General features: G+C 43.1%; 1 protein-coding gene across 7 annotated transcripts in view; it reads left to right on the plus strand.

Moving 5' to 3' along the window:
- chl1b (cell adhesion molecule L1-like b) overlaps positions 1-16715 on the plus strand; it is a 639417-nt gene that overhangs the window by 402628 nt on the left and 220074 nt on the right. For all 7 annotated transcript variants that reach the window (XM_078414480.1, XM_078414482.1, XM_078414481.1 and 4 more), the window contains one exon: positions 11879-11949. In XM_078414480.1, coding sequence (XP_078270606.1) covers positions 11879-11949 — 71 coding nt within the window. The remainder of the gene's footprint in view (positions 1-11878; positions 11950-16715) is intronic.

A 16715-nucleotide genomic window follows, 5' to 3' on the forward strand; every position in this document is an offset into this window, starting at 1 on the left:
AGCGGAGGGTGCAGGTGGGAGTGTGCCTGTGGAGGAGGTCGGTCAGGTAGGATGGGGCCAGGTTATGGAGGGCTTTGTAGGTCATGAGGAGGATTTTGTACTGGATTCTCTGGGGGATGGGGAGCCAGTGGAGTTTGTAAAGGACGGGGGTGATATGGTCATGGATCGGGGTGTGGGTGAGTAGACGGGCAGCGGAGTTTTGAATGTATTGAAGTTTACTGATTAATTTTGAGGGTGCGCCATAGAGGAGGCTGTTGCAGTAGTCCAGACGGGAGGTGATGAAGGCGTGGATGAGGGTTTCTGCAGCTGTGGAGGAGAGGGATGGACGGAGATGGGCAATGTTTTTGAGGTGGAAGAAGGCTGTCTTTGTGATGTGTTTGATGTGTTTGTCGAAGGAGAGGGTTTGATCAAAGATGATTCCATGATTCCGGATGTGAGGGGAGGTGGATACTGGGAGACCATCAATATTGAGGATGAAGTTTTGGGTGGATTTGGTGAGCGTTTTTGGACCAATGATGATGATTTCAGATTTGTTGCAGTTGAGTTTGAGGAAATTTGATTGAAGCCAAGATTTTATTTCAGTGATGCAGTTTGTCAGTGTAGAGTGTGTGGTGGGGGAGATTGACTTGGTGGAGATGAGGAGCTGGATATCATCGGCGAAGCAGTGGAAGTTGAGACCATGACGGCGGATTAATTGACCAAGGGGGAACAGGTAGAGGATGAAGAGGAGGGGGCCAAGGACTGAGCCTTGGGGGACACCTTGGGGGAGGGGAGCGGTAGGGGATTTACAGTTGTTAATGGAGATGAACTGGTGCCTGTCAGAGAAGTAAGATTTGAACCAGGATAGGGCTGTGCCGGTGATGTTAAAGGAGGTTTCAAGTTGGGTGAGGAGAATGGAGTGATTTATGGTGTCAAAGGCGGCGCTGAGGTCAAGTAGGATGAGGATGTTGAGGTTGCCAGCGTCGGAGGAGAGGAAAAGGTCGTTTGTGATTTTGAGGAGCGCAGTTTCAGTACAGTGGTTGGAGCGGAATCCGGATTGGAAAGTTTCATACAGGTTATTGGTAGAGAGGTGGTATTTGAGTTGGGAAGCTACAGCACGTTCCAAAACTTTGGACAGAAAGGGTAGGTTGGAGATTGGTCTGAAGTTGTTTGGGGTGTCAGGGTTGAGACCAGGTTTTTTCAGAATGGGGGTGACAGCAGCGATTTTGAGGGATGGCGGGACGATGCCAGTGGACAGGGAGGAGTTTATTGTTGCAGTGATAAGTGGAGAGAGAGCAGGAAGGCAGGCCTTGACAAAGCTGGAGGGGATGGGGTCCAGAGAGCAGGTCCGCATCCTTCCTCTTCCAAAGTCCACAATGTTCATTGGTTTTACTGATATTGAGAGCCAGGTTGTCGTGCTGGCACCATTTGGTCAATTGGTCGATCTCACTTCTATACTCTGAGTCATCACCATCTGTAATTCGTCCAACAATGGTGGTGTCATCAGCGAACTTGAAGATGGGGTTCGCACTGTGTCCAGCTACACAGTCATGAGTATAGAGTGAGTAGAGCAGGGGGCTGAGCACGCAGCCTTGAGGTGCTCCCGTACTGATTGTTAATGAGGAAGAAGTATTTTTGCCAATTCGAACAGACTGTGGTCTGTGGATGAGGAAGTCGAGGATCCAATTTACGAGGAATGCGCAGAGACCCAGTACCATGAGCTTGGTAACCAGCTGGAGGGGATGATGGTATTGAACGCCGAGCTGTAGTCTATAAACAACAGCCTGACGCAAGTGTTATTATTGTTGAAGTGATCCAGTGTGGAGTGGAGAGCCAGTGAGATCGCATCCTCCATTTACCTATTGTGACGGTAGGCAAACTGTAGTGGGTCGAGGTTGTAGTTGAGGTAGGAGTTGATATGCACCATAACCAACCTCTCAAAGCACTTCATCACCACGGATGTTAATGCCACTGGTCGATAGTCGTTGAGGCACGTCACCTTACTCTTCTTGGGCACCAGTATTATTGACACCCTCTTAAAGCAGGTGGGAACCACATACCTCAGTAATGAGAGGTTGAAAATGTCCACAAAAACTCCAGCCAGTTGGTCTGCACAGGCTTTGAGAACTCGACCAGGTGCACCATCAGGTCCCGACGCTTTCCAAGGGTTCACCCCCATGAAGGATCTTCTGACGTTGGCCTCTGTGACTGTGATACCATCAGGGCGTATGGAGGCTCGGGAAGGCACATCAGTGTTCTCCCTATCAAAGCGTGCATAGAACCCATTGAGCTTGTCAGGGAGTGATGCTTCGCTGTCGCTTGAGCTGCCTCCTGATTTCGCCTTGTAGGAGGTGATGGCAGTCAAGCCCTGCCTCAGTTGCCGAACATCCGCCTCATCCTCCAGCTTTAAGTGGAAGTCCCTATTGGCCTTTTTGATGGCCAAGGAATATACTATTTATATCACCATATCGGGTTCTGTTCAGGATGAGTCCAGTGCTGTTGCAGGGTCCTGACCCGAAACATTGACCATCCCTTTGCCATCACAGATGCTGCTTGACCCACTGTGTTCCTCCAGCAGTTTGATTTTTCCAACAAATTCTAGCATCTGCAGGTTTTTGCTTCTGTAATTATATCACTTGCTGGTCAGCTTTGCAGCATCCAGGGTGGCTGCATTGTAACTTTCTTTGAAAGTTAAACTGTTCCAGTCATACTATACTTTTATTTATTTTTCCATCCAACTTTGATTTTTCAACTTTGCCAGTGGCTTTAACGCTAGTGTTAATTTTCAACTCTCAGTACCTGTAAAGTGGTTTGCTAACATTCATAATCCCAAAGAATGTCTTAAGAAAATTGCACTTTATTTTAAAAGCTTTAAAAATGCCTTGCTTTTCGCTAATGCCTGGCCATCGATTTGCATTGTTTGGTCAAACGTGGCAGAATAAATTAGTTGATGATCCTGGTCTGAACACAGTGGGCCAATATCATTTATTATAATAATTTATTATTAGAATCCTGCAGCCTATCATTCCATATTGAAGATTTAAAAAAAATATTAATTAGTTTACAACCAGATGCATTATTTCTTAGAAACACAGAAACATGAATGAGGTATTCATCCCAATGGACACAGACTTCCTATTTCTGATCGATGTGGCATCTTCTACAGCAAAGTCATACTATTCTTCATTTTTAAATTGCAAAGTTATTTATCTTCCCACCTTTTATAACATCTTATTTGCTTTGTTTTCACAATTCAGTGTGTGCATGTGTGTGTGAGACACAAAATGCTGAAGGAACTCAGCGGGTCAGGCAGCATCTCTGGATTGAAGATATGGGTGACTTTCTGGGTCGAGACCCTTCTTCAGGCCTGAAACGTCACCCATTCCTTAAACCTGCTACCTGTCCCACTGAGTTACTCTAGCATTCTGTGCCTATCTTGGATGTAAACCAGCATCTGCAGATCATTCCTACACATTATGTATGTGTTCGTGGGAGAGAAACTGAGCATTTGATAACAGGAATAAATAATTTCTACCTTCCCAACAAGTTAATTAGCTAATTTCCTAAATAAGTCATGGTCTAAAATCTAAAGTGCTATTAGCTACTCCACTCTAATTCACATTGGGCATTCCTGCAAGTAATCTTCATGTCAGCCAACAAGGACTAAGTATTTTCCCTGAAAATGTCTATCTGAATGATAGCACCAACAAGGATCAGAGAATTCTTGCAACTATATGCCATATTATTGGAATATATCACATGCAAGTATATCTCTTTTTTGACAGGTGGATTGAGTAAATGCATTTAAGCCAAAATGTTTTGTTTGTATTCGATAGGTAAGTGAACAGTGCTTTAAAAATAGTGTAGAGTTGATTATAAATTTAGCTCACTTTCACAATATGTTGGGCCAACAGCAGTGTGTTATCCTAGCTACATTTCAAGACAACTGACTCCCAGAAAATAATTGTTTGTTGCATGCGCGGCGCAGCATTGTTAGTAGTCAAACTATTCCCAGCCTTTCTGCTGGCTATGAATTCCAGATACACTAACTGTGCCTGGGTAATTGCATGTAATCCCTGACTCGAGATGTCTGACCACCGAGCAGACCATGAGAGATCTGTGATCAGTCAGTAACTGGACACCTTTTCACGGATTTCAGCTACAGCAATCAATCAAAACCACTGCCCAAAGTTATTTGATGGTATTCAGACATAATCAAGCTGATTTAAGATGCTGCAATGAGCTGTCAGAAGAAAATATATGAACTAACTGAAATACTTCCAATTAGATAAATTGGTTACTATTTCATGGTATTCAAACTCAGAGAACCATCCTGGAACACACAGTTCGGTGGTTTTAAGAGGCATAGCCAATTAGAGAATTAACATGATATCCATTCTACAACACAGGGGGAATCATAATTCAGATGAAATTAATTGTCTTCCAACTTCCCCGTTCAAAACATGTCCCTGCACCTTACAGGGTGCATTAATAAGAACCACCTCTCACCCTTTGTGTTCTTTAACTACTAACACAGAAATCGGGCAGAAATGAAAACAACCTGAAATACATAATCAAATTCCTTCACTCTAACCCAGCTAAATTCTTTTCATAAGAAAATAACTGCAGACGCTGGTACAAATCGATTTATTCACAAAATTCTTTTCATGCTGGTCGAAGACTTTCCATGTCTTGTTTATCACCCCTGAGATAAGCTTTTGTTTCACTGATTCATATTTAAAGTTGGCTTTATGATTTTTCTTTTTGCACTTATGACAAAGTTTTTGAATGACTGATGTCTGGGTTCCAAAATCTCTCATTAGTTTACACCGATGACTTTGGTCACACCTGATATTTCATAACAGATTACCTTACAATTAAATTTAATTGCCTTTTTCTCCCAATTAATTAAGTATAACTTGCCATTGTGCTGAGTATATAAATATATTCCTCTGTTTCAACCTCCGAACATATTGTTACCAATTAATTTAATTTGGCATGATTTTCAATCAGCTCCACCCAACTGCAGAACTTTATCAAATTTGATAATCTATCAGATTGGCAAAAAAAGGAGAGACCATGTAATGGATTTTTTTTTTCTGTCACAGTGCAACTGAATGCTGCTGTGCACGACATTCATTTGTCACATCTCAGCCATCAAAGAATGCACTGTGACCTCAACTCTCTTTTACCCCACCTCACTGTCAATTACCAACAAGGATTTTGTGTGCTTTCCTTATGAAATGCATTTTAGAAGACCAATATAAGTAAGACGTACAGACTCCCTCATTCGGGCTTGAGAACACTTTGGAAAATTGGTCAGATGGTCAGATATGACATACTCTTCAAATATTGGCTCAACTTAATTTGCTCGTATTTGTCAAGTTCCCAGTCTCTATTTCTAATGATGGATCTCAGTAACATTCAATAAATGACAGTGATCTGTATGATCTAGTATTTCTGGTTTTCTCTCTCTCTTCCCCTCTCCCTCCAACCTTCTGCCTCTCCTCTACTCTCCCTCCTCTCTCCCCCCTCTCCTCCCCTCTCCACTCTCCTACCCTCCCAACATCCCTCTCACCACGTCTCTCCCACTCTCTCTCCCCACTCTCTCCTCTCCCTCTCTCTCCACCCTCTATCTTCCCCCCTCTCTCTCCCCTTCTCTCTCTTTCCCCCTCTCACAGTTTAAAATTGGGCTCCATAATGAAACATATCCATTTGGTTTAAATTTCATGTAGAAAGCACTCTCATATTATTAGTGGCTATCTGTCACATTGGCCGGGGCAATGGGTGCACGCTTTGTCGATGCATACTGAACGTTTGCAAAATAGTCCTGTCACTCCAATCCTTGTTCTACCAAGGTATCCTGTCCTACCATGATGATCCTCCTAATGCCTTATATTAAGCAGGAAACCTCAGATTTTGCACCTTAGTCATAGTGATACAGTGTGGAAACAGGCCCTTTGGCCCAACTTGCCCACACCGGCCAACATGTTCCAGCTACACTCGTCCCACCTGCCTGCGTTTGGTCCACATCCCTCCAAGCCTGTCAAATCCATGTACCTGTCTAACTGCTTTTTAAATGATGGGATAGTCCCAGCCTCAACTACCTCCTCTGGCAGCTTGTTCCATACACCCACCACCCTTTGTGTGGAAAAGATTACCCCTCAGATTCCTATTAAATCTTTTCCCCTTCATCTTAAACCTATGTCCTCTGGTCCTCGATTCATCTACTCTGGGCAAGAAATTCTGTGCATCTATTCCTCTCATGGTTTATACATCTCTATAAGATCACCACTCATCCTCCTGCGCTCCAGGGATTTGAGTCCCAACCTACTCAACCTCTCCCTATAGCTCAAACCCTCGAGTCCTGGCAACATCCTTGTAAATCTTTTCTGTACCCTTTCCAGCTTGACGACATCTTTCCTATAACATAGTGCCCAGAACTGAACACAATACTCTAAATGTGGTCTCACCAAGTCTTACAGTAGTGCAACATGACCTTCCAACTTCTATACTCAATACTCTGACTGATGAAGTCCAATGTACTAAAAGCCTTTTTGACCACCAAATCTATCTGCTACTCGACCTTCAAGGAACTTCAAGGAATTTGAACTTTGTTTTGTTGTTTTTTTAAGGGTTTTACTTCTTTGACAGCAGCTGCCAAACCCATAACCTTCTCCACATAGAACAAGCAGATCAACTGCAAATTCACCTCTGAATTGTGCAATATTCTGACTTGGGAATTTGTCGATGTTCCTCCATTGATATTGGGTCACACCTACAACATTTAAAGTCATAGCATCATACAGAATGGAAAGAAGCCCTTCGGCCCAACTTGTCGATGCCAACCAGATGTCGTTTCTTTCCATTGTTGATAATCTTCACACTCAAATGATCATGTTTCTTGAATATGAGACAAAACCAAATAAACATTCTCAACTGTGCACGCAAGACATAACTATTTATGTGTTGGGAAGAAACTGCAGATGCTAGTTTATACTGAAGATAGAAACAAAGTGCTGGAGTAACTCAACTGGTAAGGGAGCATCTCTGGAGAAAAGGAATAGGTGACATTTTGGGTTGAGACCCTTCTTCGGACTGAGAGTCAGGGGAGAGGGAAACTTGAGGAATGAACAAATGAATGAAAGTTATGAAAATAACAAATTAAAGCCAGCAATGATGATCAAGGAAATGTGGAGCCCGCAATGGTTCATTGTTGGCTGTGGAAAAGGTGATAACAAGTGGATACAAACAGTGAAGCTAAGCAGGACAACAGTGAAACTAGTATGACAATGAGGATGCGAGAGAGAGAGAATACAAAGGTTACTTGAAATTAGAGAAATCAATATTCATACCGCTGGGTTGTAAGATGCCCACTCGAAATATTGTCTCTATCTTCGGTGTAAACCAGCATCTGCAGTTCCTTTCCACACATACCCTTTTTCTTACCTGGAATATCTGTCTTTCAAAAGCCTTTTTCTGTCTTGCTGCTCCTAATTAGTACTGTGTGGAGGCTCCACTGTGACTGACAAGTGGCTGCTGACTTGGTGGTGGAGGCTGCAGTTAACCTTGGAGGGCAACTCTCTGGCCTGGCCTGACCTGGCTCCAAGCTGCATTATTATGCCCTGTGCTTTCTGCAGCAGTCTGGGTTGACTAACTCTGACAGGCAACTGCAAAGATAGACTGACAGTGGTGGATTTACAAAAGGCTGTTCTTGTGAGAGACCCTGGCAGACACGTGCCACGTAAACCCATTGGCATTCTCCTGAGGTGATATCAGTAGTCCTAATGGAATTAAAACATGAAATGCTGGAAACACCTTTTGATTTCAGATTTCCAACATCTGTAGTTTTTTTTGTATTTCAATCCTATTGGATTGGCGAATTGCAATGTACTTTGTTGAGATCTCTCACATGGTTGAATAGCTCCCACTGTGTGGAAACTGTGGATGTAAATCTTGGAGTCAGGGTAAGCGCATGAAGATGTGGTGTGGAAATGAGTAACGGTGATGAGGTGCGCAGAATTAATTAGTTGCATTTGGGGGCTTCACCCCTTCCATTAACCACCCGTTGGTTTATCCCACTCTCGTGACTACGTACCTGGATGGTATTCCAATCCGACGAGAATAGAAGTCCTCCCTCATTCTCTGCCATTCAATGGACAACTTGAGAACTGTGGCAGAAAATTGGACGTCCTGCTATCATCCGTGACTCAAGCAAATTCTTGCAGCCCACGCAACAACTTCCGACCATACTCCCTCCCCGCCTCCACCTCTCCCCCCCCCCCCCCCCAACCATCCGACACACAACCATAAAAACCCAGGCTTCTAATGTTGTCAGGAGAGGCACAAAATGCTGGGGCAGCTCAACGGGTCAGGCAGCGTCACTGGAGAAGAGGAAGAGTTGGCGTTTCGGGTCCAGATCCTTCTTCAGACCGAGAGTCAGGGGAGTGGGAAACCACAGGTATGAAAGGCTACAAAGAATGCATTCATGAAAGATATGAAAAGAACCACAGTTTAAGAATAAGGGGTAGGCCATTTAGAACTGAGATGAGGAAAAACTTTTTCAGTCAGAGAGTTGTGAATCCGTGAAATTTTCTGCCTCAGAAGGCAGTGGAGGACATTTCTATGAATGCATTCAAGAGAGAGCTAGATAGAGCTCTTAAGGATAGCGGAGTCAGGGGGTATGGGGAGAAGGCAGGAACGGGGTACTGATTGAGAATGATCAGCCATGATCACATTGAAGGGCGGTGCTGGCTCGAAGGGCCGAATGGCCTCCTCCTGCACCTATTGACTATTGTCTAACCAATCAAAACCAGCCATGATCATCAATGAAATGTGGACCCCTCAATGATCCTTTGATCAGAAACAGTCCCTTGTCGTTTTTAATTACCATGAAACAGCTGGACCCAGAATAAATCACTCAGCCACCTTGAAAGGTAGCTCAAAGTACATTTCCGTGAAGCAATCCTGTGTGATGTGGAATTAGTGTGGAATGTCAACATTTCTCTCCAGAAAAAGTGGGTTGAGGAAAGATGGCATTCAAAATGACCACATATTTCTCGTACTGCAGTAGAACTTGTGCCATGTTAATCCAGCAATGGGAGCACATAATGCAGGTTGACACAGTCATTTGAGAAATTAAACTTGCATCCCATCTGACAGGCACGGAGAGAAAAATCCCATGGTATTCTGTCCTCCCTTCTTGGGCAATCCCTCACAATCGAGGATGATTTGGCTCCACTCCATTGTTTTTTTTGTATGCAGGATGTGGCTGTTGAGGCCAATGTGAGAAGTGCAGACACTTCTAAGTATGGGGCAGGGATACCTATAATAATAATAATAATAATATTCATTTATTGTCATTGCAACGAGTACAACGAAATTAAAAAATAGCCAATCCTGACGGTACGTAAAAACATATATGCAATAAATGCAAAAACAAATAAATACAATTATATTAAGTACAAAAGTTTTAACAGTGTTGGGATGAGCTGATGGATAGTTTGTGATATGGCACTCTTCTTCTTATGCAGTGATTCAATGCACTCCCCATGCAAGGAATTGGATGGTCATCCCAGATGCTCATTCTCCACTTTGAGCTGAGACTAGAGATTCCCAGGAATCTACGTGAACGTTACTTTTTTTAAGAGCACATCCTTGAAATTTTTCCTCTGTTCCATAACATAGCTCAGAACACAATGTTGTTTTCAGTAGTCACCTGTAAGGCTGGCAAATGATGTGGCCTTTCTGCAGACTGAGAGTGGGAGTCTCAGAGGAGAGAAATAATACCTGCTTTGTTCACAACCTTTTCATACTCTGATTTGCTCAGAACCTTTTCATACCTCTAGTTTGTCTCTCCCCTGACACTCACTCTGAAGAAGGGTCTCGACCCGAAAAGTCACCTATTCCTTTTCTCCAGAGATGCTGCCTGATCCACTGAGTTACTCCAGCATTTTGTGTCTATCTTCGGTGTAAACCAGCATTTGCTGTTCCTTCCTACACAAACCAACCTGAAGTATTTGACCAAATGTAACTGGGTCCTCAGTGCCATGAATGTAGTCCTGGAGGAAGACAATCGCATTGGTTTGCTTCTTTTCCCCCTGGATTTGAAGGGTTTATCGGAGCCTATGTTAATATCATCTCAGTACTTTAAACACTAGCACAGGTAGCCCAGGTGCCAGAAGCATATAGACCATGTGCTTTGTGCCTGCTCGGAGGAGCTGATCTTCATTTTCTCACTTGACCAAAGGGTTCGATGCGGCAGTGAATTTCATCATTGGTGTCTGCCTTCCCAGCATATGATCAGAAGTTGCTTTCTATTGTCTTCTGGTGGTGAGGTTCTACAGGGGCGGATTTGCAGTGGGCCTCTGACTTGTGGATGACAAGTCTATGGACCATCTGCGTGCTGCAGAACAAAGTCCTTGGGTCAGGCAGTGTGCATTCATATAGATTGATCCTACACTTACAGCAGAGAGCGGAGCCCGCTCACCCAGCCCAGTATGGACCACAAACTCTGTACAAAGCCTGGCATTTTTATACTGGTGCAGCATCTTATACCATGTTCCACCAATGGACAAACTTTCTTTTATCGACTCTAAGCCAATCAGGGTGGTAAATCTGTGGAATTCATGGCCACAGAAGGCTGTGGATGCAGTCAATGGATATTTTAAAGGCAGAGATAGATATATTCTTCATTCGTACGGGTGTCAGGGGTTATGGGGAGTAGACTTGTTGGGTCGAATGGCCTAATTCAGCTCCTATCACTTATGAACGTGAACATTATCAGATAACGATGAGCTTGTGATCACCCAGCAAGATGTGATCACCTTGTGCGTCGTAGCAGGGTTTGGGGGGGCCTGCACTGGGAGGATGGAATGGTTCATTCGGCCATATCTAGACCATGTACCAAGAGCAGATTGGCTATCTCTACCCTTGCGTTCCATCCAGGAGTTCTGGTAATCTTTATTACTCTCCCTTATCTCATTCACTGTCAGGGGACTAAGTCTGACCATTCTCATAGCTCTGGTTTGTACTGATAAGAGTCAGGTTATCCCTGGATCTATCACCCTCAAGGCTCAAAAGAAGGTCGCAATGTTCTCCCTCTCTGCAATCTATCATTCCTTTCCTCTGTCGTTAGATCGTCAAGATTTAACTTCATAAGCTACAGACTGCGAGCATGCATCTTTGCTGTCGTAGACATGTAGAAAGAGAAAGAGAGAAAGAAAGATTCAGTTGTTAAAAAGTGGGAAAAAAAGTAATTTAAAGGCAAAATAAGAAACCATAATTATTTAATTTGTGAAAAAGAATTTACTGCATGTAATAATGACACTGACCTATGACAGTTCAATTGGCTCGATATTTATAGTCAACACATTGTTGAAAGGATACTTACATTCTTAATCACCAATTTTGAGTAGTTAGTCTAATCAGCGATTGATGTAGAACTCTCACAAGTTCTGGATATTAACACAGAAGCTGGGTGAGAAACTATTTTTGCCAATCTAATGGTAAAGCGACACAACCTGGCAATTTACATTTGGAAGATTGATAACTCATGATGTATTTGTTATTACCTGTATGTGCATTTGTGTCAGTAACAACTTGCATCATTAATTCACCATTATTTTTCGACCAGGATTCATTATTGCAATTATCAATCTATCATATAAGAATAGATATATAAATGTGATATCAATACTACCTGTATTTATTCAATTCAATGTTTTTGAGTTAAAAGCAACAGTGAGTACATTTAAAAATTAAAAAAATTATATTGATGACAGTTATATTGTTAAATGTCTCGAATGTATCCAAAGTTTAAATAAACCTGCAAGTAATAGTTATTTTCCCATTTTTTAACAATTGAATTTCTTCATTTAATTGATTGTATTTTATTCAGTTCCTGAGAAGAATCCAAAAAATGTCAAAGGGGAAGGAACAAATATCGACAATATGAAAATTTCATGGGAGGTAAGAAAATGTACTTGTTTGAATGTCAGTATGGAATTTATTACTGGTGGTGAAAACCTTCAATACCATCTTCAAATATAATGATCAGAATATCAAAATGATTGGAGTTTCGTTATCATCTCTGTTTAATATTGTGAAAAATGTTGCATCTTCCAATTGAATCACTGCAAAAACACTGACGAACATCAGTAGACATTTATATAAGTATTGGCAGAATGATAACATTTGGATTTGCATTTGGAGTGTTGATCTTTACCCAAGAATACAAATGTGTTTCTTTAAGCTAGATTGTGGACCAACTGTTTCCAATTACAATTTCTATTCATGGAATAAGTAACAGGAGAAAATGAAGTGTATTGTGAATTAAATGTGGTGATCTGTGCACCCATTTCTCAGTTCCACACAGTTCGAATTCAGCTCTGCAGTGAAACTGGAGTCTTGTGATATATACTTGTGAGGTTATTTGTATAACAGAGGCCAAGAATCAAGTGTTTAATTGTCATATGTGCTGACAACAGAACAATGAAATCTGTAATAGGCTTGTAATAGGCTTGTAAACGCAATACACACAGATAATACAGAAGATATTTCTTTAAAATTCAATAAATTAATAACTTTGATACAAATACAAAATAAACAGTCCTTTGTGCAAGTACCAATAGTTCATAGTTCATCGGTTGGTCTGCTGTTTATACTTTACTTTAGAATTTAGAGGTACAGTGCGGAGACAGGCCCTTCGGCCGACAAGTGCATGCCAACCAGTCATCACCCTGTACATTAGATCTATCGCACACTTGGAACAATTTACAATTTTACCAAAGCCAATTAACCTAGAAACCTGTACGCCTTTGCGATGTGGGAGAATACCAGAGTACCCGCAGAAAACCCATGCATCACAGGGAGAACGTACAAACCCCGTACAGACGGCACCCGTAGTCAGGTTTGAATCCGGGTCTCTGGTGGTGTAAGGCAACAACTCTACTGCTGTGCCGCAGTGTTATGTTCAAGAGCCCGATGGTTGTTGGGAAGAGGCTATACCTTCTTCCTGATGTAAGGAGTGAAATGAGAATGTGCTCGTGGTAGTGAGGGACGTTAATGGCACTGGCTGCCTTTTTGGAGCAGCGCTTTCTGTTGTTCCCTTCAATGATGGGGTTAGTGCCTGTGAAGCATCTCCCACGATGATGGAAAGTCAGGTCCTGGTGTATATAAGAAACACTGACAGAAAATTAAAGGGAATAGAAAGGTACAATATAAATTTAATGACTGCAATCAAATCATTACATATATTTTAAATGTTATAATTTCTCTGCTTTTTCATGAATCCTGCACTATGTGTTAAAATTGGATATTTGTAAGCAAAGATACTAGAGGAGCAAGATGAACCACTCCGTCAAAATCGCCTATACTGAAGTGTAGTACGCAAAGGAGCGTAACGTCCGTCATTTTAGTATGCAAAACCCGCCGTTCGCTATGCCTCTCGCAGTGTAATCAGTGTTCTGGGGGGACAGTATGTATGATGATACCATTAAAATGCAGAATACATCTCATCTATCAATTCACAGATTTTTGTTATTTTTCTTTTTAAATGTTTCAGCAAGTTTCTGCCCACTAAAATGGCACCATGTCATACTACGGTTTTTAGGGTCGAGTGGTCTATCTTGCTCTACTCTATTATCTTTGCTTGTAAGATCTTAATAAGTAATTTGTTTGAAGGGGCAATACTTTTATTTATTTATAATTTTCTAGAGGTCATTGGCAAAGCAATTATTTATCGCTCATTCCTAAATGACCTTGACAATGTACTGGCGGGTCTTTTTTCAGCAGTCCATGGTAATGCTGGAGAGTGAGCCTCTGGATTTAGATGCACTGGCAATGAAGAAACATACTTTAATGTGTTTCCAAGTTGGGTTAGTGCAGGATAGAAGAGTGACATGGTGGTGGTCTTCCCCTGTGCCAGCTGCCCTTGTCCTTTTTTTTAAAATAAAAAATTGTACTCAATTTTTTTAAAACAATATTTACAATACAATAAGCAAAGCATAACCCACCACCAGAATACTATACAAACAAATATACCAAATGAAACTATTCTACAACTATATTACAATCCCCATCCAGGATACATCCAATCCCCCGCGGTGCCCAGCGGTCCCGGAAACCCCCAGGGTGCCCGTGGACAGCGCGTAGTCCCTCTCCAACACCACCCGGGCGCGGATGAAACCCCAGAAAAGGGGTGGGCAGCTGGCTCGGGCAGAGCCCTCTTTCGCCTGGCGCCGTGAGTCGCGGATGGCCAGCTTGGCCAGGCCCAGGAGCAACCCAACCAGGTCATCTTCAGCCCTACCCTCTCCCCTACGCACAGGGTGTCCAAAGATGAGAATGATGGGTGAGAAGTGCAGCCAAAAGGCAAGGAGCAGCCCCTTTAGATATTGAAGCAGGGACTGCACCCTCACACACTCCATGTACACGTGGTACACAGACTCACACACTCCATATACACCTGGTACACAGACTCACACACTCCATATACACCTGGTACACAGACTCACACACTCCATATACACCTGGTACACAGACTCACACACTCCATGTACACGTGGTACACGTGGTACACAGACTCACACACTCCATATACACCTGGTGCACAGACTCACACACTCCATATACACCTGGTGCACAGACTCACACACTCCATGTACACATGGTACACAGACTCACACACTCCATGTACACGTGGTACACAGACTCACACACTCCATGTACACGTGGTACACACACTTTTCCAGCCCGCAACAGTGGCAGGCGGCTGGCGAGTTTGTGAACCACGCGAGGAACAGGTTGCAGGGGACTCCTCGGTGCAATACCCTCCACCCCAGGTACCCGATGGAGAGGGGCAGAATTCCTGCGTAGAGGGACCCCCACCAGGGGGCCCCCTCGTGACCGGAAGGCAACACCGTCCGCCACTTCGTGTCCGGACGGTGGACCAGGGCGAGGAAGTGTGCGGAGGAGGAGCCCGCCCTTGTCCTGCTTGGCAGTAGAGACCACAAGTTTGGGAACTGCCGGCAGAGCAGCCTGGATGAAAAAAGGTGCACGTGTTTTCCATTGTATTTACTGTAGCTACTGTGAGTTAGTGATGGTAGAGGAATGAATGATTCAGGTCATGGGATGGGAGCCAGTTAAGTTATTTTTTCTTACTCTAAATGACCAGACCTTCCCAGGTCACAACTCGTACAGTGCAGAAGGAAGGAAATACAGTGTCACCGTTTGTTAACTTTTTTGCAGAATGCCTTGGGACTTGTTGCAACAATATTAAAAGTTGTTGTTGTTGCAAAATGGATTGTTAATTACAATTCCTAAATATCTGTGGTACAGTTACTTTGACTAGGTTATGCCAATTTAGTAGCTTCACATGATTTAATCTTTGTTAATTCACTTTAGACTTTCGAGATGCAGTGCGTACACAGGCCCATCAGCCCATCGAGTCCGCACCGACCAGCGATCACCCCATACGTTAACACTATCCTACACACCAGGGACAATTTAACAATTTTACAAAGGTTAATTATCCTACATACATATGGGTGGAAACCAGAGCACCTGGGAAAAACCCACGCGGTCAAGGGGAGAATATACAAACTCCAAACGGACGGCACCCATAGTCAGGATCAAACCCGGGTTCCCGTCGCTGTAAAGCAGCAATTTTACTGCTGTCCCATCCCTAAATGGCAAGACAAAAAACAAAACGTCACTATTACAAAATAGAGGGACACCGCAACTTGGAGATAAACCTCCGAATCACATTGAAGCACACATCTACTTTGTCTCAGCATTATTAATGGTCCAATGCCTTCTGGGGCAGAGCATCTCATCTGTGTTGTATTTGTATGACTTTTTCTCCAAAATCTATATGCCCTAAAGTGTGAGAAGCTGGAGAGGATTTTGCATGTCTGTAACCTTCATGTCAACAGTTTCAATCAATAGGGTATAAAGCCTGACAATAAATTGTGAAATGACTGAGAATCAGGGTGAATTGGAATGGGTAAATCAATGTCAAGTCGGATACAGGAAAGAAAATTCACTATCTGCAACGCCGAGACTCTGCAGTCACTAATTCACTATCTGTGACACCGAGACTCTGCAGTCTTAACTTGTTAGCTTTCCATCCAAAGAGGTTGATTGGCAGTTACTACCAATTATCACATTGCTAACAGGTTTAATAACTGGGCTAATTTTCCTGTGACTGGTTTTAATGGCAATTAGTTTGCAAGTCGAACAAGTTCCTCAAAAATAGGAACACTGGTGGGTTGCCACTTCAGGCATGTCACGCAGTCAAGGAGTCTTGCATTGACATTAACTTGTCTTCAGCGGAACTTGGCTGTGAAAAGAGGATAAGAACAGAGCAGCAACTGAAGGAACTGCAGTGGTAGAGAATCACTTGAACCACCGTGCCCCGGAAAAATACTTCTATTTAAACTGTTCCAAAGTCCGGGAGCCAAATTTCTCATGATGTGGAAAGAGGCCATTCAGCCCATCAAGTCCATATCAGTCCCTTTCCTTCTCAACCTTCCTGTCACATGCTCGTCATCTCTTCCCCTAAAACTTCCCTCACCCTTCCACGCGAGGACAATTTGCAGTTGCTAATTGATTTACCACAATGACAGGGAGAGAGAGACAGAGAGAGAGAGAGAGAGAGAGAGAGAGACAGACAGACAGACAGAGAGAGAGAGAGACAGAGACAGAGAGAGACAGACACAGAGACAGACACAGAGAGC

This window comes from Rhinoraja longicauda, chromosome 17 (genome assembly GCF_053455715.1).
Source record: "Rhinoraja longicauda isolate Sanriku21f chromosome 17, sRhiLon1.1, whole genome shotgun sequence".
Lineage (NCBI taxonomy): Eukaryota > Metazoa > Chordata > Chondrichthyes > Rajiformes > Arhynchobatidae > Rhinoraja > Rhinoraja longicauda.